Below are 23487 nucleotides of genomic sequence, written 5' to 3'. Positions count from 1 at the left end.
CCCCTCCCTCTATGTCTGTCCACCCACTCACCCATCTACCCTTTCACTCAACAGACCTTACCAAGGACCTACTATCCTTTAAGTCAATATTCCAGTAAAAGGAAAGAAATGGTAAGTAAGACAGACACAGCTCATAACATCATGTAGGGGAGGGGAGAAAGCACCAAAAGTCTTAAAGTCTTAAAACATAGTATCCTTCTAAGAAGGTCCCAGGACAATAAAGGCCAAGAACACTGTAGGTAACAAGGGAACCAGGACCCCTGGGTGAGAAGGATGCCAGCTGCTCCTTCACAGACAGCTCCAAAATGTTCACCAGGCAAACTACATTTTAGCCCATGAGCCAGCATCATTCCACAGCTGGTCACTTCAACATTCAGTGGAGAAAGATATCCAAACACACAGAACTACTGTTGTGCTCCTTATCCATGAATGCTCCAAAGAGAACTCTTTATAGTTTAGTTTAAAATGATGGGGGCGCCTGGGATCGAGCCCCGCATCGTGTCGGGCTTCCCTGCTCAGTGGGGAGCCTGCTTTTTCCTCTCCCTTCTGCTCTGCCTCCTTGTGCTCTCTCTCTGTCAAATAAATAAGGAAAATCTTAATAAAATAAAATAAAGTAAAATGATGGAAACAACAAAAACTTAGGACAAAAACTCCCAATACTGCTTGACTTGCTCTATTAAAACTTCTGGTAAAAAGCTAAAACCTAACTATGAAGAAACAGATTATGTCACTTTCTGACTACTTCCTTTTTCAAATATAAGCAGAGATGTACATCTTCCTCTATCTAAAAGAAAGGGAATTCAGCTTCAAGGAGATTAGAGACAGGTGCCATAAACTAACAACCACACCTAGTGGAGTTCTGTGTGCATCACACCCTACCACAACAGCAAATGCCCGTGGTTTGTACTTCTCTGTTACACCTATCTTTTCTCACCCAGTGAGACTTCCGCAAAGTGGCCACAGCTCCACCTTATTTCCAGCTGTTTGCTGAAATGGCCTTCAGAGCAGCAAGGAAAGGCATAAGGAACAAATTGGCATCTGGGCTTCACACAACTACCCCTGAAAAGGTATTCTTGTGAAAACAATGTAAACACTCATCAACTGAAGATTAGGTAAGCCAAGTGTGGACTGTGTGGACTATCCATACAAGAAAATATTAGTAAGCCATAAAAAGGCAAAAAAGTACTGAGACATGCTACAACACGGATAAAACTTAAAAACATTATGCTAAGTGAACAAGAAGGGCCAGTCACAGAAAGCTCCGAATTATATGAAATACCCAGGAGAAAACTCCCTTAGAAACAGAAACTAGATCAGCAGCTGCGGAGGGGATAGGAAAAAGGGAAATGGAGAGTGGCTACCAATGGATACATGGTTTCTTTTGGGGGGAATGATATATGCTCTACAATTAAACAGTGATGATTAGACAACTTTGAGAATACGCTAAAAATTGTGGACAAGATTGTGAAAGACTGAGTTTTACGGCATGTACACTTTATCCCAATGAAGGTTTATTTTTAGATAGGCATTCCTAGCCTCTCAGAGTCAAACCACCTGGGGTGTTTGTCCACATCACTGCTAGCTGATTCCAGAACAAGGATGAAGAAAAGACAGCTGCTTAACAGCTTTATGACTGTAAGAAAGTCAACAATACAGATGTAGTCTCATCACCTAAGGCCTAAAAAGCTGGCATTTAAAAGACAATGGAGGGGTGCCTGGGTGGCTCAGTCAGTTAAGCGTCCTACTCTGATTTCGGCTCAGGTCATTTTCTCAGGGTTTTGAGAGGTTCTGCACCAGGTGTGGAGCCTGCTTAAGATTCTCTCTCTCTGGGGCACCTGTCGGCTCAGGTCATGATCCCAGGGTCCTGGGTTTGGGGCCCCGCACCGGGCTCCCTGCTCCACAGGAAGCCTGCTTCTCCCTCTCCCACTCCCCTGCTTGCGTTCCTGCTCTTACTATCTCTCTCTGTCAAATAAATAAAAATAAAAATAAATCTTTACAAAAAATTTTCTCAAAAAAAAAATTCTCTCCTTCCCCACCTCCCTCTCTAAAAAAAAAAAAAAAAAAATGGATATTTTTCAAAGTTTACAAGGATTTATACACGAAGAATTTCTCTCTTTTTGGAGAAAACTCTTATGAATTTAGAGACTCATGTTATGAACTAAAGGTGAAATGAATTAAAACAAGATTGTGTCATAATCTTGGGTTATCTTCTAAACACTGCAATCCAATAGATGCAAAGATTCTGAAACACAAATGAAAAAAAGCCCAAAGTTGTTCCTGAAATGCTTCTTACTGGTTGCTGTTAAATCCAGGTATTCTCGCTCAGATGTCAAAATCCTAGAATTGATTCGTGGAACAACATTTGGCTGATTCATGATATACTCTACCACATCCTGATCATGGGACAGTTCACCCTACAAGAAAAAAAATTAACAGGGTGGGGGCAGGATAAGAGTTAAACAAATTAGAGCAGTAATAATTTATTAGAAAGTAAAAAGTCATTAACTTTACAATCAATAGCTTCTTATGTATTGATAACACTTAAAAACAGAAGTTTCCATGTTACAGGTTCCTATCATTGCCAAGCACAGCTTGACAGGTTATGTATGTATATTATCTTTAACTCTTTCAACAACGTGAGACAGATGTTATTGACGATCCGTTTTAAAGATGGAAGCTGAGGTACAGAAAGTTTACATAACTTATTCAAAGTTACAGAGCTAAGGAGATTCAAGTATGAAATGCAAAGCCAAGTTTATGTAGTCTCTCCACACACTACTGTGCTTCCCCAGAAATCAGCAAGCCCTACAAATTAGGTAAGAGTTACCATAACCAAAAATCCATCCTGAGAGCTGTTCATAGTTAGCCTCCCTCTAAAGGAAAAAGCCAAATGCCTTCTCTCAAGCACTTAATGTGCTTAGAGCACTTAGTAAAGCACTTAATAAAAATCACTCCAAGCTACACTGTTGGTGGGAATGCAAGCTGGTGCAACCCCTCTGGAAAACAGTATGGAGGTTTCTCAAACAGTTGAAATTAGAGCTACCGTTCGATCCAGCAATTGCACTACTGGGTATTTACCACAAAGATACAAATGTAGGGACCCGAAGGGGTACATGTACCCCAATGTTTATAGCAGCAATGTCCACAATAGCCAAACTGTGGAAAGAGCCAAGATGCCCATCGACAGATGAATGGATAAAGAAGTTGTGGTATATATACACAATGGAATATTATGCAGCCATCAAAAGGAATGAGATCTTGCCATTTGCAACGACGTGGATGGAACTGGAGGGTGTTATGCTGAGTGAAATAAGTCAATCAGAGAAAGACATGTATCACATGACCTCACTGATATGAGGAATTCTTAATCTCAGGAAACAAACTGAGTGTTACTGGAGTGGTTGGGGGTGGGAGGGATGGGATGGCTGGGTGATAGACATTGGGGAGGGTATGTGCTACGGTGAGCGCTGTGAATTGTGCAAGACTGTTGAATCACAGATCTGTACTTCTGAAACAAATAACGCAACATATTTTAAGAAAAAAGGAAAAGAAGAAGATAACAGGAGAGGAAGAAAAGGGGAGTATGTCAGAGGGGGAGACGAACCATGAGAGATGATGGACTCTGAAAAACAAACTGAGGGTTCTAGAGGGTAGGGGGGTGGGGGGATGGGTTAGCCTGGTGATGGGTATTGAGGAGGGCACGTTTTGCATGGTGCACTGGGTGTTATGAACAAACAATGAATCATGGAACACTGCATCAAAAACTAATGATGTAATATATGGTGATTAACATAACAATAAAAAAAATTAAAAAAAAAAATCACTCCAAGGAGCATCTGGGTGGCACAGTTGGTTGAGTGCCTGACTCTTGGTTTTGGCTCAGATCATGATCTCAGGGTGGTGAGATCGAGCCCCGTGTCAGGCTCCATGCTCAGCATGGAGTCTGCTTAAGACTCTCTCTCCCTCTGCTCCTCTCCCCTCCCGTACATTCTCTCTTTCAAATAAATAAATCTTAAAAAACAAAAATCACCCCAAGCTTTTTTCAATCCCAGACATCAAAGTAATGCTACATTTCCAGAGTCACAATTATATTTCAGGGAGGAGAAATCATTTCTCATTTTTTCTTCCCTTTCATACCTCTCAGATATATAGAAATATTTGTACTTCATTAAGGTGATCTCAAAGCCATGTGTAAATGGCTATAGAAACTTGCAAGTTCTTCACACTCAAAATATTTCATATAAAACCATATTTTAAAGCAATTTTCAAGGGAGAGATAGATGTAAATCAAATATACACAGTAAAGTCTAAAAAACTCCAATTAGGCATCTTCTGTGGCTACTTATCTTGAGAGACAGAGAACTTGTATGCAAATTCTCAAACTATAAACTAATAATGAGCATATGAACCAACCATACAACTCAAAAGACCACAAAGTTACTAGATGACTTAGTATAGATGTACACCCATGTATACAACTTTGGTCTCTCTGATAAATCTGAATTGATGCCACTTAGAAGCCTAGTTAGCTCAGGGAGGGCAATTTGGCAATATCTATCAAAATTTTAAATGTACATACCTTTTAATACAGCCCATCTACACACATACACACACACACACACACACAATGGTTGTTTCTAGAAAGAGAAGATGACTGGCAGGGGAACAGGAGTGAATGGGTGAAAGTTTCTCTTCATTTATACCTCTATACACATTTGAATTTCACACCATCTGCATATCATACCTTTTTATAGTGATTCTAGTTCAAAATTTTAAATGTACATTACCCTGTGACCAATTCCAATAACTGGTATTTCTCAAAAAAAAAAAGTTACAAAGATATACATGTAAGACTATTCATTACAGCACTATTTATAACAGTGAAATTCTACAAGCAATGTCCAACATTAGGGGATGAAATAAATTACTGTTCATTCTCAGAAAAAAAGAAAAAACTATGCAGCAATCTAAAAGTACTAACAAAGAGTTATATGCTCAGAAACACAAAGCAAAGATATATTCAATTAGAAAGGTAAGCTAAAAAATACATATGTAAATATCTATTTCTATATACACGGGGGCACAAAGGGCTATTTCTCTAGGGATTCTGATGAAAGGAAGAACCCTCATTTTTACTTTAGACACTTTAATATTCTCCCAATTTAGTATTTTCTAAATATGTATAGGAGCACATATGACTTTTGTCATAATATTTCAAATAAAATTTTCTTTAGCTAAACCAAACCAAACTTCTCACTGGCGATATAAGTAGAAACAGAGGAAAACTAGCATTCAAAGGGGGACTATTTGAAAATGATCATTCTTTTACACAACAGATATCTGAAAAGCAGAAAAACTCTTCTGAATTTTTACATCCCACAATGTTGAAAAAGAAATGCTTTAAATGGATGCTGGAAAACCAAAATGTTTGAATTATCTTTTATCTTTTCATTAATATCACTTGAACAAAGAAAATAATTATTTCTTCTAGACTATTCTTAACTTGGGAAGATAAGCCACACTCATTCAAATAAAAATTGTTTTCACCTTTTATTCCAGTAGCTGCATGAAGAACAAACTCCTTAACAAAACTACCTTATTCATGAGGGAACATACAACAGAATTTAGCCAACATTTTTTTTGTTTGGGGGTTTTGTTTTTTGGGTTGGTGGGGTTTTTTTGTTTTGGGGGGGTTTTCTGGTTTTTTTTTTTTATAAATGCATTAACAATCAGCATGGTAAGTAGTTTTTAAAACTATTTTTTTTGGTCTTTTCAACAAATGGTGCTGGGAAAACTGGATATCCACATGCAAAAGAATGAAGTGGGACCCTTACATACTCACACCACACACAAAACTCAAAATAGATCAAAGACATAAATAGAAGCGCTACAACTATAAAATTCTTGGAGAAAACATTAGGGAAAATCTTCATGACATTAAATTTGACAATGATTTCTCAGATATGATAGCAAAATCACAGTCAACAACAGCAACAAAAAACAGGTAAGTTGGACTTCATCAAAATTCAAAACTTCTGTGCATCAAAGGACACTATCAAAAAAGCAAAAAGACAACAGAAGAGAAGAAAATATTTGCAAATCATGTCTCATAAGGGATAAATTTGCAAAATACATAAGGAACGCTATACTTCAACAACAAAAAAAGAGCCTAATTCAAAAAGGAGTAAAGGACTTGAATAGACATTTCTCCAAAGAAGATAAACAAATGGCCAATAAGTACATGAAAAGATGAAGATGCTCAGTCCCATTAGTCCTTAAGGAAACGCAAATAAAAACCACAATGGATAAAAGTGGCGTGTGCACGCGCACACACATACACACACACACACACACACACACACACAAAATGGAATATTATGCAACCATCAAAAAATGAAATCTTGCCATTTGCAACAACGTGGATGGAAGTAGAGGGTATTATGCTAAGCAAAATAAGTCAATCAGAGAAAGACAATTACCACATGATCTCACTGATATGTGGAATTTAAGAAACAAGACAGAGGATCAAAGGGGAAGAGAGGGAAAAATGAAACAAGATGAAACCAGAGAGGGAGACAAACCATAAGAGACTCTTAATCACAGGAAACAAATTGAGGGTTGCTGGAGGGGAGGGAGGTGGGGGAAGGGGGTAACTGGGTGATAGACATTGGGAGGTTATGTGTTGTAATGAGCACTGGGTATTATATAAGACTGATAAATCACAGATCTGTACCCCATGAAACAAATAATACATTATATGTTAATTAAAAAAAAAAAAAAAACAGGGGCGCCTGGGTGGCTCAGTTGTTAAGCATCTGCCTTCAGTTCAGGTCATGATCCCAGGGTCTTGGGATCAAGCCCCACATCAGGCTCCCTGCTCCACAGGAAGCCTGCTTCTCCCGCTCCCACTCCCCCTGCTTGTGTTCCCTCTCTCACTGTCTCTCTCTCTCTGTCAAAAAATAAACAAAAACCTTTAAAAAAAATGTTTTTAATTAAAAAATAAAAATAAAAAAACACAATAGGATACCACTTCACACCATCTAGAATGGTCATCATTAAAATAATAGAAACCAAACAACTATTAATGAGGATATGGAAAAATGAAATTTTTGTATATTTGGTGGTAGGAATGTAAAATGGTATGGCTGCTTTAAAAAATAATCTGGTAGTTCCTCAAAATGTTAAAGACAGAATTACCATACACAATCCAGCAATTCCACTAGGTATATATCCAAAAGAATTAAAAGCAAAGACTTGAACAGATATTTGTACACCAGTGTTCACAGCAACATTATTCACAATAACCAAAAGGTGGAAACAACCCAAATATCCAACACATGAATGGATAAATGTGGCATATACATATAATTCAATTTTAATAGAAAGGAAATTGTGATACATGATACATGTGACACATATGAACCTTAAAATAAGCAAGACAGAAAAATGACAAATATTCTATGATGCCACCTAGAATAGGCAAATTCATAAACACAAAAAGGAGAAGAGTGGTTACCAGTGGCTGATGAGGGCCAGCAATGAAGTGTTACTGTTTAGTGGGTAAAGAGCTGCTGTATGAGTTGATAAAAATGTTCTGGAGATAGCGGTAATCAGGTAGCCAATGATTCTATCAATCACGGCTACATACGAAGCCCCAGTAAAAATTCTTGACACCAAAACTTGGCTGAGCTTCCTTGGTTGGCAATACCCCATGTGCTATCACACACCAATGAGCAGGAAGAGCAACGTATCCTTACTTCAAGGGGGGAAGATAATAGAATCTTTATGTTTGGAACCTTCCCAAACCTTGCCCTATGCACCTCACTGTTTGGCTGGTTCACATTTGCATTATTTTATTATCATAACACAAATTATAAGCATAGAACTATCCTGAACTCTGTAAGCTATTCTAGCAAATTACCAAAACTGAGAAGGGTATTACGTGTCCCTGCATTTTTAGCCAGTTCATACTAAGTGACAGTGACTTGGGGATCCCCAAACTTATGGCCAGTGTCTGAAGTAAGGGCAACCTTGTAGGAAACTGTGTCCTTAAACTGTCACATTTGGCCTAATTCTGAGTAGTTTGGTGTAAGAAGTCATTACAGGCAGAAAGACTATTAGAAAAAATGACTGGAAGGAAAGCCCCTAATTTTGATATTTAAGAAATGTAATGTACTCCATGTAGGATAACTCATAGTTCCATACCTAGACAAATTGATGAAATGTCCAAAATGAAACACAAATAAAGGACCCTGAAAACAGGAACAAGAAGAGATTCCTAACACAGACTGGATCCTCAATAAGACTAACAGCTGTTTTCTCAAGAGAACCCACAGAGATCAAATGGCAATTGAATGACCTATTCAAACTGCTAGAAGGAAAAGATAATCAACCAAGAATTCCATATCCAAGCAAACTATCACTCAAAAGTGCAGGGTAAATGAACACATTCCCAGAAAAACAAAAAGAGAATTTTTCACTGGCAGATCTAACCCAAAATAAACACTAAGAAGATTTCCTCAGGCTAAAATGAAAGGACACAAGACACTAACCTGAATCCCCACAAAAAGATTAAGAGCACAAGTAAAGGTAACAATATAGATAAATATAAAAAGGGTCTGAATATATTTTTGTTTGTAATTCTTTTTCTATTTCACTTATGAGACAACTATAAAAGGCAATACTTATAAATTGGTGCTGATGGGCACCAATAGGCAAATTCAATGATTTGTATGACCATAACAACATAACATGGGAAATAAATAGAGCTATATAACAGCAAAGATTTGGGATACTAGTGAAATTAATTGATATAAAAAATGTAACAATTATATAAATACATAAAAATCACATAATATTAACAGATAAAGGACAAAAACCACATTATCATCTCTATAGATATAGAAAGAGTATTTGACAAAATCCAACATGTTGATGATAAAAAAAAATTCAATAAACTAAGAATAGAAGAAAACTTCCATAAATTGACAAAGGGAATCCACAAAAACCCTGTAGCTAATATACTTACAGGTGAAAGACTAAAGCTTCCCCCCTAAGATTGGGAACAAAACAAGGATGTTCATTCACACTACTTCTATTCAGCATGGTACTAGGAAGTTCTAGACAGGCAATGAGACATTTTGAAAAGAAAAAATAAAAAAAAGAGATAAAGACATCCTGATTGAAAAGGAAGAATCAAAACTATCTCTAATTACAGATGACATGCTTTTGTCATCTGTAAGATGACAGTATTTTCTATATAGAATTTTTTCAAAAAAAGCTTTGGAATAAACAAGTTCAACAAGGTTGCAGCATATAAGATCAATATACAAAAATCAACTGTATTTCTATTCACTATCAACGAACTATCCAAAAATTAAATTAAGGAAATAATTCCATTTATAATAGCATCAAAAAGAACAAAATAATAACAAATAAACTTAATGAGAGAAGTGTAAGACTCCTTTCATTGGAAACTACAAAACATCACTGAAAGAATAACAAGACGTAAATAAATGGAAACACATCCTGGGTTCATGGGTTAGAAAATTCAATATTGCTAAGATGTCAATACTCCCCAAACTGATCTAAAGATTCAATGCAATTCCTATTGAAACACAGTGGCCTTTTTTTGCATATACTGACAAACTAATCTTAAGATTCATATGAAAATGAAGGGGACATAGACCAGCCAAACAATCTTTATAAAAGAAAACAGAGAAAGAAAAACCCAAAATATGGTTTTGGGAACCATAATGTGGAAAATTCACACTTGATTACAATAGTAATCAAGACTGTGAGGTACTTACATAAGAACAAACATATAGGCGAATGGAAAACAATAGGCAGTCTAAAAATAAACCTATACATTATTGGTTAATTTATTTTTTACAAGGGTGCCATGATACTTTAATGGGAGAAGAGCACTCTTTTCAATAAATAGTACTGGGACAACTGAATATCCCAAAAGACATTCAGTTGCATTCCAAACTGTATATGAGAAAAAAAGGTGGACTTCTACATCACACCACATATAAAAACTAACTGAAAATACATCCAAGAATTAAATGTTAAAGAGAAAAAACTTTAACACACAAAAGAAAACATAGGTATAAATCATCATAACCTAGAATTAAGCAATAATTTCATACAAATAGCACAAGCAACGAAAGAAAAAAAAGTAAATTGGACTTAATCAAAATTTAAAGCATCTGTCCTTTAAGAGACTGACCACCAAGAAAGTGAAAAGACAAACCATGAAATTAGAAAAATACTGACAAATCCTATATTAGTACCCAGAACACATACAGAACTCATAACAATAACAAAACAAGTAACCCAATTAAACACAGGCAAATAATTCTAATAGACATTTCTCCAAAAAAAAAAAAAAAAAATGGTCAATAAGCCCGGGAAACAATGCTCAACATTATTCATGTTTGAGTAATGCAGGTCAAAACCACAATGAGATAACCACTTTATACCCACTAGGCTATAATTAAAGAGACAGTATCAAGCGTTGGCTAGAATGTGGAGAAAACAGAACCAGCATACATTGCTGGTAGCAATGTATAATGGTGCAGCCGCTTTGGAAAACAGCCTGTTAAAAACAGAATTATTAAACAGGCAATTCTCCTCCTAGGTATACACACAAGACAAATGAGAACATATGTCTACACAAAAACTTGTACAAGATTGTTATTATTCATAGTAGCCACAAAGTAGAAACCTAAATTTGTAACAAATGATGAATGAATTTTTAAAATATGGTATATCCATTCAAGGAACTATTAATTGGCCATTAAAAGAAACAAAGTACTGACACATGCTCCCACTGGGTAACCTTGAAAACATTACACTAAGTGAAAGAAATCAGACACATAAGACCACATATTGTATGATTCCATTTATATTAAATGTCTCAAATAGGCAAATCCATAGAGAAAGAAAACAGATTTGTAGTTGCCAGGGTCTAGGGCAGAAACAAATGCAGAGTGAATGCTACAGGGCGTTGGATTTTAGGGGTGATGATAATGTTCTAACATCAGTCAGAGGTTATACTTGTATAAACTCTGTGTATACACTAAATACACTGAATTGTCCACTTTAAAAGACTGAATTTTATGGCATGTGAATTATGCCTCAACAATAACTATTTTATACATATATATAAATTATATGAATATTATATATATATAATATTTGAGTCTTTCCAAAGTCAAAATTCCTTACAAGTAGAACAAAAGTCTCTTAAATATTTAATCTTGACAACAATAAACTTAGCTATTTCAAATACAATGCACAAAGTCTTGTGAATATTTTCATTATAGCACAACTTCCTGGGAATCCATAAACCAATTACAAGTGGTGTATAAAAAACAGTAATACTTAAAGAATCTTATTGCTTGGTGATGGGTATTGAGGAGGGCACATTCTGCATGGAGCACTGGGTGTTATGAACGAACAATGAATCATGGAACACTGCATCAAAAACTAATGATGTAATATATGGTGATTAACATAACAATAAAAAAATTAAAAAAAAAAAGAATCTTATTGCTTACTACAGAGCCTACAAAAACATAAGCAAACCATTCTCTTTCAAAATCACCCTTGATACCACTCACCAAGTACACTGCTCTTTGGAAGAAGGTTGTGGTCTCCAGGATTTTATGCATTGTGATGGTTTCCAACTCATCGGGATCTAACTGTTCCTTTTCAAACGGCATTCCATTGAACAGAACAACAGGCAGTGGCCCAACCCCAGTCTGCTCATAGTAGCCTCTTGCTTCCTGAAACACAAGGGACCACAAACATTTTTTTGTCCTTTATGAGACAAATGGACATAGTTTTCATACATGCATGTGCTAATGAGAAAAGTAAAATCAACAGAAATATGGTCACCAAGAAATAACAAAAGAAATGCCTTTAAAGAAATATCAGAAGAGACACAGTTAATATCCTACTGGGTAATTTGAAACTGATTACTGAGTTTTTGTAAAACCACAAAACTTTGCACATTAGGAAGTGATTTGGGGGTGAGGGTAATTTGAAGCTGCCCAGGCTACCAAACTTTAATTACATATACTCTAGCCAAGACGTATAACAGACCTTTCAACAATGATGGAGATATTCTATCTTTGCTGTCCAATGCAGTAGCCACTAACCACATGTAACTATTGAGCACTTGAAATTAATTAATTTTCATTTTAAAAGCCACATGTGGCTAGATGCTACCATAATGGGCAGCACAATGACAGACTGCCATAAATTATGAGTGCTCCTGGGCAGATAGCCTGAGATGAAATATTTACACCCCAATCTAAACTTGAAAGGATCCCTATCACTAACATAGAAATTACACTTTAGAAAACAAAACAAGGCTAGTGGTAAAACAGCGCTTGAAAACTGCCCTAAAATATACTAAGCCCAATCTTTTTCCTTCTCCAAGACAAAAGAGGTTCCTTAGCAGGGAAATGTCAGGCCAACAAAAAGGTAAATATATCTAAGATGAACATTCTTCTCTGGTGGTAAGTATAGGGGTACATTCCCCCTACATATCAACCAAAAATTCATAACTAACTTGTCAAAGTAAAACATATATCACTACCCAAGATGTAAAAAGGATTCCTTAAAACATACTTGTTAGACATCTTTTAACTAATACTTTCTGAAAATAGCAGAATTATATATATTTATATATAAATAGAAAAGTACTTCAATTGGGTAACTGACAATCATCAACAGCAACAGACTACTTAGTTTCTAATCAGATCTAGCCACAAATAGCCACAAAATTTATCAATTTGTCCAATATTTGTCCAATAGCCACAATAGTAACTAATGGTACAGACTTTCTGCACAGGCAGAAAGGCCTTCTATGTTGATTTCTGCCACTTCTATATATCATAGTTTATACTTTTTTAAAATTTACACTTCTAAAATTCTTACCATGTTAATTCTGTTCTTTGATGTCTCAACTATTTCCCAGACATTCATTAAAAACTCAATTTTAACATACTTTCAGTTTTGAAAATTATCCCCCAATAAAACAAAACAAAACCTACATTATACCTCTTAAGTGACAAGAAGAAATGACACTGGTTTTCTCTGGAAATGGCAACTGAGTGAAAATCAGAAGTGGGAGGGAGATGTTTTGACTATATATACCTTCTTTTCTTACAAACCATAAAAAACTTACCAGACCAAATAACAGAATGCAGCCTAATTACCAAAAAGGCAAACTTAAAAATTACATGAGAATTTCTATCAATAACTAAAAATGTTAACTATAAATAATTTAAAAACTTTAATAATTACAGGCAAGATCTTATGAATGAGCTACTCACAATGATAACTGAAATTTATAAGGACTCGGAGTTAACATGCCAAACGCAAAATGTCTACATGTGTAAGTTAGGACTTTTCTTAAATATCATTATCTATCTTATTAGCCTGAAAGATATAAATACACACCTATCAGACTACATTATCTTCCGTTTAAAAATGCCACTTTAATTATACTGCCTAGTACAAATAATTACAACTTTCAAATATCATATACAGAGGATATCATAGGTTCAGATTTATACAAAAGGTACAGATATTTATTTAAAGATTTTTATTTACTTATTTGAGAATGAGAGAGAGAGAGAGAGAGAACATGCACGCACATGCGCAAAGGGGGAGGGGCAGAGGGGGAGAGAATCCTAAAGCAGACTCCCCGCCCAGCACAGAACCCGATGCAGGGTTTGATCCCAGGACCCCGAGATCATGACCTGAGTTGAAATCAAGTCGGCTGCTTAACCAACTAAGCCACCCAGGCACCCCAGCACAGATACTTATAAGTGTAGTAACAATTGCTAAATGATATTATTCCTCCTTAAAAATTTTTCAAAAGAATCTTTTTCTTGGGCTTTTTCATGTGGAGGCACAGCTGCTACAGTTTTGAAAATCTTATTAATCATTAGATTCTTAGGACTTCTGGGAATCTCACAATATCCTTGTCATGAAAGTATGTTTACTCAAATAGGAAATTAAGTGGCCTAAGATCATCTGCTTACATAGGAAGGGCCTCTAATCAGTACAGATGAGGAAAAGAGCCAAGACTGGGAAATTACTGAGGAGCTAGGTCTGTGACACATTTATTTGATTCATCAGTAAAATCAAGATTTCAATACATATAAAAATATCCTTTTTATCAATTTGTCTAATATTTCTCAAGAAAATACCTTTGACATAGCAATCATCCACAATGAAAAGGAAATGTGTACTGTTTCTTCAGTAGGATGAGAAAATTAAAATGAAACGTTTTCCAGGTAAGGAGATGAGTGAAATAGATAAAGGGGATCAAGAGTACACTTATCATGACAAGCACTGAGTTGTGTACAGAATTGTTGGATCATTATACTGTACATCTGAAACTAATATAATACTGTTATGTTAATCATTCTTGAATTAAAAAAATTTTTTAAACAATGTAAGATCTAATGTTAAAATGGTAAAGAGCAAACAAGCAAGCACACTGGGGTAAAATCGGGCACTTCTCCCTTCCAAGGGAAAAAAAATAAAATTAAAAATTAAAAAAGAAAGTTACACATTTTCCAAATGTAAAATATGAGAAAACTTCATGAATTCCCTCGATTCTTTGGTATTCCCAAATGGCCCTTCTTTCCTTTTATTTCATCTATTCTTTTTCTACGGAGTATTATTCTTGCTGTTTGTGTCTATCTAGAAAATCACTGGGTACCTTATCATTTTATTTTAAAAAACACATAAGGCAAGTGAGTGAATGGAAGTATACAATAGAACAATGGAACCGTGTTCAGTCTACCCGGAATAGACCTCATGACCAGCTGCAACACTAAACCTGACTTAATACACTTTAAAACAAGGGGACTTAACACTAAAGCAGCAGTGCCATCAGTATCATGGCTGAAGAGAACATAACTCATTGGTGCTTCCCAATCCTGAACAACAATTTGGCATCTATCCACAGACAAAAGTGCCTTTGTGGAAGGTTTCGGATCCAGCACCATATGCCAAGGAATCCAGAAGAAGGTTCACCCACCCATGCATCATGTAACAGACATACAGATTTCAACCCTGTCTGTGGACCCTGCATTGGCTCATCAACTGGCTCCAGTCTCTCCTAGCCATAGTCTGAGAACCCACTGGAGCAAAAAAAATATGAGGGCGCCTGGGTGGCTCAGTCGGTTAAGCGTCTGCCCTCGGCTCAGGTCATGATCCCAGGGTCCTGGGATCCTGTTGGGCTCCCGGCTCAGTGGGGAGCCTACTTCTCCCTCTGCCTGCCACTCTCCCTGCTTGTGCTCTCTCTCTCTCTCAAGTAAATAAAATCTTTAAAAAAATAAAATAAATTTTTTAAAAATATGAGATTGAATGCATTGGAAAAGATAAGAAGAACAATCTGACTTCACTCCCATCAGCCCTCCCCCAAAGCAGCACAGCTTAGGGCCAAGAGAGATCTTCTGGGCCCATGATTTCTCCTGCACGGGGGAACCTGAGAGCAAGTGAGCAGGTAGGCAAGCACTCAACTTCCCCCACTATAAGGAATACTGCCAAAGAGGCTCATTTCCCTCTTACCCCATCTAGAGTATTGAATTGTGAACTGTGTGACTGGGGTAGAAAGAAACTGGAAGAGGGCAGCAGATAGTACCAAGAAAGCATTTAAAGGGGATGGATCCTACTTACTGCATCACGGACTTCATCAAGAAGCCCACCCATGAGCCACTGGGGACACTTCATCCATAGATCCCACCAAATGGTTCATGGACACACTCTACCCACACTAACCCTCACCTTGTGGCCAGTTCCCTGTATATGCTCCTGACAGTGGTGGCAAGACTGAGCTTTAACCTGATGGCTAGTGAGCAAGCACAGAAAACCAGCCCAAACGTGTGGGCCAGAGAGACAAAACATTGGAGCGTTAGGGCCACCTTGGGGAAAACAGAAGAAGGGCAGTCAGCATCCAGCCTTGGGCACTGCAGAATCGAAAATTACGCATGCTTAAGAATTCTGTACAAGAAAGAACAAGTATGGAGTATATGTATCCACAGATGGCCTGAGAAAGTCTCAGAATTCCTAGCAGGTCTGACAAAAGGCACTTGTCTCCCAAAGGCAGTAGGTAAAGACTGTAGGAGGTGACTGCTACCTCAAATGCAAAAAAGCAACACGAAACTGCAAGGAGTATCAAGAAAGCATGATAGCACCAAAGGATAGCAATAATCTTTCAGTAACCAATTCCAAAGAAATGGACATCTGTGATTTACCCAATAAAGAATTCAAAAAAGTTGTTTAAAGGGAAACTCAATTACAAGAAAACATAGAAAGATAATTCAACAAAATAAAAAAAACACACACATAAAATTTAAAGTTTAATAAGAGAGAAATAATAAAAAAGAACCAAACAGATATTTTGGAGCCAAAGAATGCAATAAATGAAAGGAAAAATGAAACAGCATTATTATCAGAATGGATCAAGCAGAAGACAGAATCTGTGAGTTAGAAGACAGGAACTTTGAAATTATCCAGAGGAGAACAAGAAGAACAAAAAGAATGAAAGAAATGTTATCTAGATGATTTGCAAATTACTAGAGTTCCAGAAGGAGACAAGAGGTTTGAGAAGGAATCAAATAGCTTATTTAAAGAAATAATGGCTGAGAAGTCCCCAAATCTGGGGAGAGATTTGATTATTCAAGTTCATGAAGCTTACAGGTCACCAAACAAAATCAACTTAAAGAGATCCTCTGCAAGACACATTATAATAAAACTGTTAAAAATCAAAGACAAAGAGAAAATCTTAAAAGCAGCAACAGAAAACACTTGTAACAAATCTCAAGGGAGAAACAGACAACAACACAATGTACATAGAGAAATTCAATACCTCACTGTCAACAACAGATAAATAATCCAAACAGAAATTAGTAAAGAAACACTGGAATTTAATTATACTTTAAACCAAATGGACCTAAAAGACATATATAGAATATTCCACCCAACAGCAGCAGAATACCTGGCTTCTTAAGCACATATGAAATATTCTAGAAATCAGTAACATGAGGAAAGCTGGAAAATTTACAAATATGTAGAAATTAAACAACAAACTCCTTAATCAGTGAGTCAAAGAATAAATGAAAAGTGAAATAAAGAAACATCTTGAAATAAACAAAAATGGAAATATAATGCACCAAAACTTAAAAGGATGCAGCAAAAGTAGTTCTGAGAAGGAATTTTATAGTGATAAATGCCAACATTAAGAAAAAAGAAGGATCTCAAATAAAAAGCCTAACTTTACACCACCAGACACTAGGGGAAAAAAAGAACTAAACCCAAATTTAGCTGAAAGAAAGAAAGAAAGAAAGAAAGAAAGAAAGAAAGAAAGAAAGAAAGAAAGAAAGATCAGAGACCAGAAAAACAAATAGACAAGTTAACTAAGCTGTTTTTTTAGAAGATATACAAAACTGGCAAACCTTTAGCTAGACTAAGAAAAAAGAAAAAAAATTAAGTAAATAAAATCAGAAAACAGGAGACATTACAACTGACACCACAGAAATGCAAAGTATCATGAGACTTCCATGAACAATTTATATACCAACAAACTGGGTAACCAAGAAGTAATGGATACATTTCTAAAAACATACAACCTACCAAGACTGAACCATGAAGAAACATCTCCTTCACTTAAAAGTAAAAAAAAGTTTGTAAATACATTTTTATTGTTTTAAATTAAAATGTCTCAGAAATGTATTTAGATTCCTTGCCTGAACATTTATTTTCAATAAACTGACTACCTTGTTCCTGCTTGCAACAGATAAAGGTCCTCTTACTGTATTTAATATCTCACAAAAAATAGTATTATCTTTAAATAAAATTTTAAAATATTTCCCTGTATCCTTATTACCACACTTTGCCATTCTGCTTTATTACATTTCTTAATATATTTTTATCTTTAGCCTAAACATCAATATTGTAAGTCATATCCTGGCAAGCAGACATTATACACTTCTAATAGCTTTTATGTAGAATATACATCACACAAGTACTACCACTGCACTGTGTAAAAGAAATTTGTTTTTCAATTTAATAGTTAATATGCCAGCTAAAAATTAATGATATTGTCACAAAATTGAAATATAAACTGCATTCACAAACACAAAAAAGTAACCTGGTTTCTAAACTGTTAAATGCTAAGTACCCAAATACTTTAACCACCACTACCCTTATTAATAACAACTCCCCCAAAAAGGGAGGTAAGGAAAGCATAGCGTTGTGGTAAAATGAGAAGCACAAAAGAATTTCTTACCTTCCGATTTTGATCGTAAGCAGAGTCAATCCCCAAAATGCTATTCACTTCAACATATGGATACTTCTTCTCTAGGACACTGACCACATGTTCAACTTTTACTTTTTCTCCAGTCCTTACTTTGTTATATATCTGAAGAAAGAAAAATCAGGCAACCAAACACACTTTTAAATCCAAATTTCAGAATTTTTATTACAAAAGATTTCTGAATGTAGAGAGAAAACATGGCTATTTTTCTTGAAAGGTGAAATGGAACAGGTTAGCAATTCTCCCTTTTTCATATACTTCCTTAAGACACCTTCTTATATTAGAAACTACGTATTCTTAAAATGACCCAATCAGCTCTTACTCACATTAAGTCCCAAATGCAAAAATGTGTTAATTTTTTAAAAATCTGAACACCTTTACATAATCCTTGAAATAAGAATTCATAGCCATGATGTTTAGGGGGGCAAAAGTTATAAAATATGTATGGCAAAAACCTTGTTTTTAAAAAGCAGATATAAAACAAATAACAACACAACTGTGTCTGTATACAGTTAAACACCTAGAAAGATATATATAAGACAATCTTCTAATAGTGGCTGTCTTTAAGGAGCAGGATTAGGAAAGGGGAAAGACAGAGAAATTTTAAATCGATACTTTAATATTATTTTTTAAAAAGTTTACAATGAACACACAATGTTTTTGCTGTTGCAAATAAAAATTTGAAAAAATGAAAACTCATACATATACATCCTTCATATACACAGCTATGGGAGTGGGGGAACAACTTTAAAAAGCAGACTTTAAAACACATCCTCAGCAACTCCTTCTGAACTTACTTCTTTCTCTATGGCCCTATTGCTAACCACCTTCACCATCATCTCTCACAGAGATCCCAGCAAGAGCTCACCAACCACTAACCCTGCCACTGTCTACCCTCCATCAGACCCGTCTCTATACATGAATCAGAATGATGTTTTTAACTCGAGTTTAACCTCTGCAAGCTGGACACTCATTGCCTGGCCTGACAGCCTCGACAAATAGGTTCCCCTCTCAGCCATACGGACATAGGAAATCACTACCTCTGATTTGCAGCCATTATTCAACTGACTCCTGTTTTTCCTCCTACACTCAGCTGGGACAACTTCCCACTCCACAACAATGCCATCCCTAGTGGAGTGAGGTCTAGTGCTGCCACAGTTGGCTGTGCTTCCCACAGTGCATTAACCATCTGCATGGACATGTCCCCCACTAGAATATAAGGTCTTTGAGGACAGGGGTGAAGTCTTATTCTTGTTTGTATCCCTTGCAGCTAGTACCAGGCCTGGCAAATGGTAAGTCTTTAATAGATGTTAGCCAAATAAATAAATGAACATTTTAACTAATAAAAAATGCTCCAGACTGAATCTCTAAACAATAAATATAACAAACATAATAAACAGCAGGCTGACATGTTTATAGGTTAAAAAATAAGTGGTGAAAATCAACTGCTTTAAAGATGGTTTTCTAATAATTACCACTAATCTGTAAGCAAAAGAACTATTACTTATAAATTTTTTATATTCAAAAATAGAAAAAAAAGAAGAGAGTTCCTTGTTTGAACTGGAGAAAGTATCTTAAGTATATATAAAACTCAGGGTAGTTCAGTTCCCAAGGTAAAAATATGGAGAAAACAGACAATAAGAGTTTATGATTTGAATATTAATTAAATGAAAATATAAAGACCTTAAAAGGAAAAAAAGCAAACATTTTTTTAAACAAGCAGAGAACATCATACTTACAAAAAAAAAAAGAAAAGAAAAGAAAAATTAATTAGTGATTTCAAGTCACCAAAAGGCAGAAGACTAATAAGGTCCATTAGTAGGGCCCCTAAGGAATCTTAGCTGAGATCACAGCAATTTATTATTAACATCAGTAGATCAGTAAAAGCAACTCCTTAAATATAGAACACAAAGGTTGAGAGAATAATTTATCATGCTTTTTCTCTTTACAAAAATATAAAATCCTCTTAACTCATACTGTTTTTTAGAGTAAGTTAAATTAAGAAAATTATTCGCCATTTTGATTGAAAACATACATGTATCAGAGTTTGGAAGGCATGATAATCATCCACTTCTTGGGCAACATAATTATACGCTCTCAGAATAGCCACTCCAGCATCTTGCATCCCATCAACGTCTTCAGAGTCATTAACCACAAAGATTAAACCAATTCTGGGGAGAGAGGGAAGGGCAAAAAGAAGAAAAAGAAACTTATCTCAAAAAATGCAACTGGTTGAAAATAGAGCTACCATACGATCCAGCAATTGCACTACTGGGTATTTACCCCAAAGATACAAATGTAGGGATCCGAAGGGGTACGTGCACCCCAATGTTTATAGCAGCAATGTCCACCATAGCCAAACTGTGGAAAGAGCCAAGATGTCCATCGAAAGATGAATGGATAAAAAAGATGTGGTATATATACACAATGGAATATTATGCAGCCATCAAAAGGAATGAGATCTTGCCATTTGCAACGACATGGATGGAACTGGAGGGTATTATGCTGAGTCAACTAAGTCAATCAGAGAAAGACATGTATCATATGACCTCACTGATATGAGGAATTTTTAACCTCAGGAAACAAACTGAGGGTTGCTGGAGTGGTGGGGGGTGGGAGGGATAGGGTGGCTGGGTGACAGACCCTGGGGAGGGTATGTGCTATGGTGAGCGCTGTGAATTGTGCAAGACTGTTGAATCACAGATCAGTACTTCTGAAACAAATAATGCAATATATGTTAAGAAAAAAGAAGAAGAAGATAGCAGGAGGGGAAGAATGAAGGGGAGTAAGTCGGAGGGGGACACAAACCATGAGAGACGATGGACTCTGAAAAACAAACTGAGGGTTCTAGAGGGGAGGGGGCTGGGGGGATGGCTTAGCCCAGTGATGGGTATTAAAGAGGGCACGTTCTGTGTGGAGCACTGGGTGTTATGCACAAACAATGAACCATGGAACACTACATCAAAAACTAATGATGTATGGTGATTAACAATAAAAAAATCAAAAAAAATGCAACTGGTTAAAAAGAATGGCATCCCTGTATCCCACTCACGTATTGTAACTTCCTCTACTGAAAAGCACAGTTCACATCCTACTCTAATGCACTGGGCAAAGGCTTTCACCACTTACAGAATAGAAAAGCAGGTTCCCAAAGGTGGCTTAGACTTTTCAACTGTTAAACCACACTGCTTCCACAATGGTGAAAGGCCTTTACTGACATGAAGGATTCTGTTAAAGTTTTAGATGGAGATTTTGTTGTTTTTAAGCAAAAACTGGGGGAAGTAAACATTTTCAGAATGTGAAAATATATAAAAAGGGGGGTGGATTTTGAGATTAACATAGGCAAGATGAAAATCATAGGTAAATGGAAAACATAAAAATGTTTACTATTATCTGTTGGCAAAAAGCTATAACCAAAGTTAATGTTTATTACATTTTAAATTTTAAATTAAATTATAAGAATGAACCACAAAAAGATACCATTACACATCTATAAACTGGCAAAAAAAAAAGGCGAAAAACTTGCACTGGCCAATACAGAAGTCACCAGTCTACATATTGGAGCAAAATCAATTCAACTGAGAATGGACAGTCTTTTTAACAAATGGTGATGGAACTGGAAATCCACAATGCAAAAAAACAAATCCGGGCAGAGAACTTATACCTCTCACAAAATATTAACTCAAAATGGATCATAAACATGAATATAAAACACAGAACTATAAAATTCCTAGAAAAGAACACAGAAAGTTTAGGTGATCTTGGGTTAGTCAATGACTTATTAGACTAACAAGCAAAAACATGATCCATGACCCAAAAAAAAAAAGGGATGAGCTAAACTTCACTGAAACTGGGACTTCTGCTCTGTGAAAGACACCATTAAGAGAATGAAAACAAGCCACAGACTGGCAGAAAATCTGTGAGAAACTAAGAAACACATATCTGATAAGGGACAGATATCCAAAATATACAAAGAACTCTTAAAACTCAACAACAACAAAAAGTTTAAAATGGGCAAAAGATCTGAATTAGTACCTCAGCAACCAAGGCACAGAGTTGGCAAATAGCAAAAAAAAAATTTGTTCAACATCATGTAATTAGGGAATTTCAAAATAAAACCACAATGGAAAGCGCCTAGGTGGCTCAGTCGTTAAGCGTCTGCCTTCGGCTCCAGTCATGATCCCTGGGTCCTGGGATCGGTCCTGCATTGGGCTCTCTGCTCAGCGGGAAGCCTGCTTCTCCCTCTCCCACTTGACCTATTTGTGTTCCAGCTCTCGCTATCTCTCTCCCTGTCAAATAAACAAAATCTTAAAAAAAAAAAAAAAAACACAATGGGATCCCACTACAAAATTATTAGAATGGCTAAAATCAAAACACTGACAACACCAAATTCTGGAGAGAACCTGGAGCAACAGGAACTCTTACTCATTGCTGGTAAGAATGTAAAATAGTAGAACCACTTTGGAAGACAGTGTGGCAATTTCTTATAAAACATTTTTTACCATAAGATAAAGCAATTGTGCCCCTTGGTATTTTTCAAATGAGCGGAAGACTTATGTCCATACAAAAATCTACACACAGATGTTTACAGCAACTTTATTTGTAATTACACAAACGTGGAAGCAACCAAGATGTTTACCAATAGGTGACTGGATTAAAAAAAAAAAAAAACACTAGAGCACATCTATCTAATGGAATATTATTTGGTGATAAAATGAAATGGTCTATCAAGCCATAAAAAGACAAAGACAGGGGCGCCTGGGTGGCTCAGTTGTTGTCTGCCTTTGGCTCAGGTCATGATCCCAGGGTCCTGGGATTGAGCCCTCCATCAGGCTCCCTGCTCCACAGGAAGCCTTCTTCTCCCTCTCCCACTCGCCCTGCTTGAGTTCCCTCTCTCGCTGTGTCTCTGTCAAATAAATAAATAAAATCTTAAAAAAAAAAAAAAGCATGGATAAACCTTAAAAGCATACTGCTAAATAAATAAAAAAAAAAGCCAATCTAATAATGATATATATATCATGAGTCTGGAAAGGGCAAAACAATGGAGACAGTAAAGAGACCAGTGGTTGCCAGCAGTTGAGAGAGAAGGACAAACAGGTGGGGCACAGAGGATGTGGAGGACAGTGAAACTATTCTGT

The 23487-nt window shown here is 36.1% G+C and overlaps 1 protein-coding gene across 2 annotated transcripts in view; it reads right to left on the bottom strand.

Moving 5' to 3' along the window:
* Nucleotides 1–23487, bottom strand: part of UGGT1 (UDP-glucose glycoprotein glucosyltransferase 1) — a 118203-nt gene that overhangs the window by 54110 nt on the left and 40606 nt on the right. For both annotated transcript variants that reach the window (XM_025857975.2, XM_025857976.2), the window contains exons 16-19: nucleotides 20385–20520; nucleotides 18323–18454; nucleotides 11628–11792; nucleotides 2294–2414 (exon numbers count right to left, since the gene is read on the bottom strand). In XM_025857975.2, the coding sequence (XP_025713760.1) occupies nucleotides 2294–2414; nucleotides 11628–11792; nucleotides 18323–18454; nucleotides 20385–20520 (554 nt within the window). The remainder of the gene's footprint in view (nucleotides 1–2293; nucleotides 2415–11627; nucleotides 11793–18322; nucleotides 18455–20384; nucleotides 20521–23487) is intronic.

The sequence above is a fragment of the Callorhinus ursinus genome, unplaced genomic scaffold (assembly GCF_003265705.2).
Source record: "Callorhinus ursinus isolate GAN/ISIS: 27379988/994484 unplaced genomic scaffold, GSC_fseal_2.0 scaffold2, whole genome shotgun sequence".
NCBI classification, from domain to species: Eukaryota; Metazoa; Chordata; class Mammalia; order Carnivora; family Otariidae; genus Callorhinus; species Callorhinus ursinus.
Note: the sequence above shows the minus strand (reverse complement) of the source record. Positions and strands in the feature narration are given on the sequence as shown.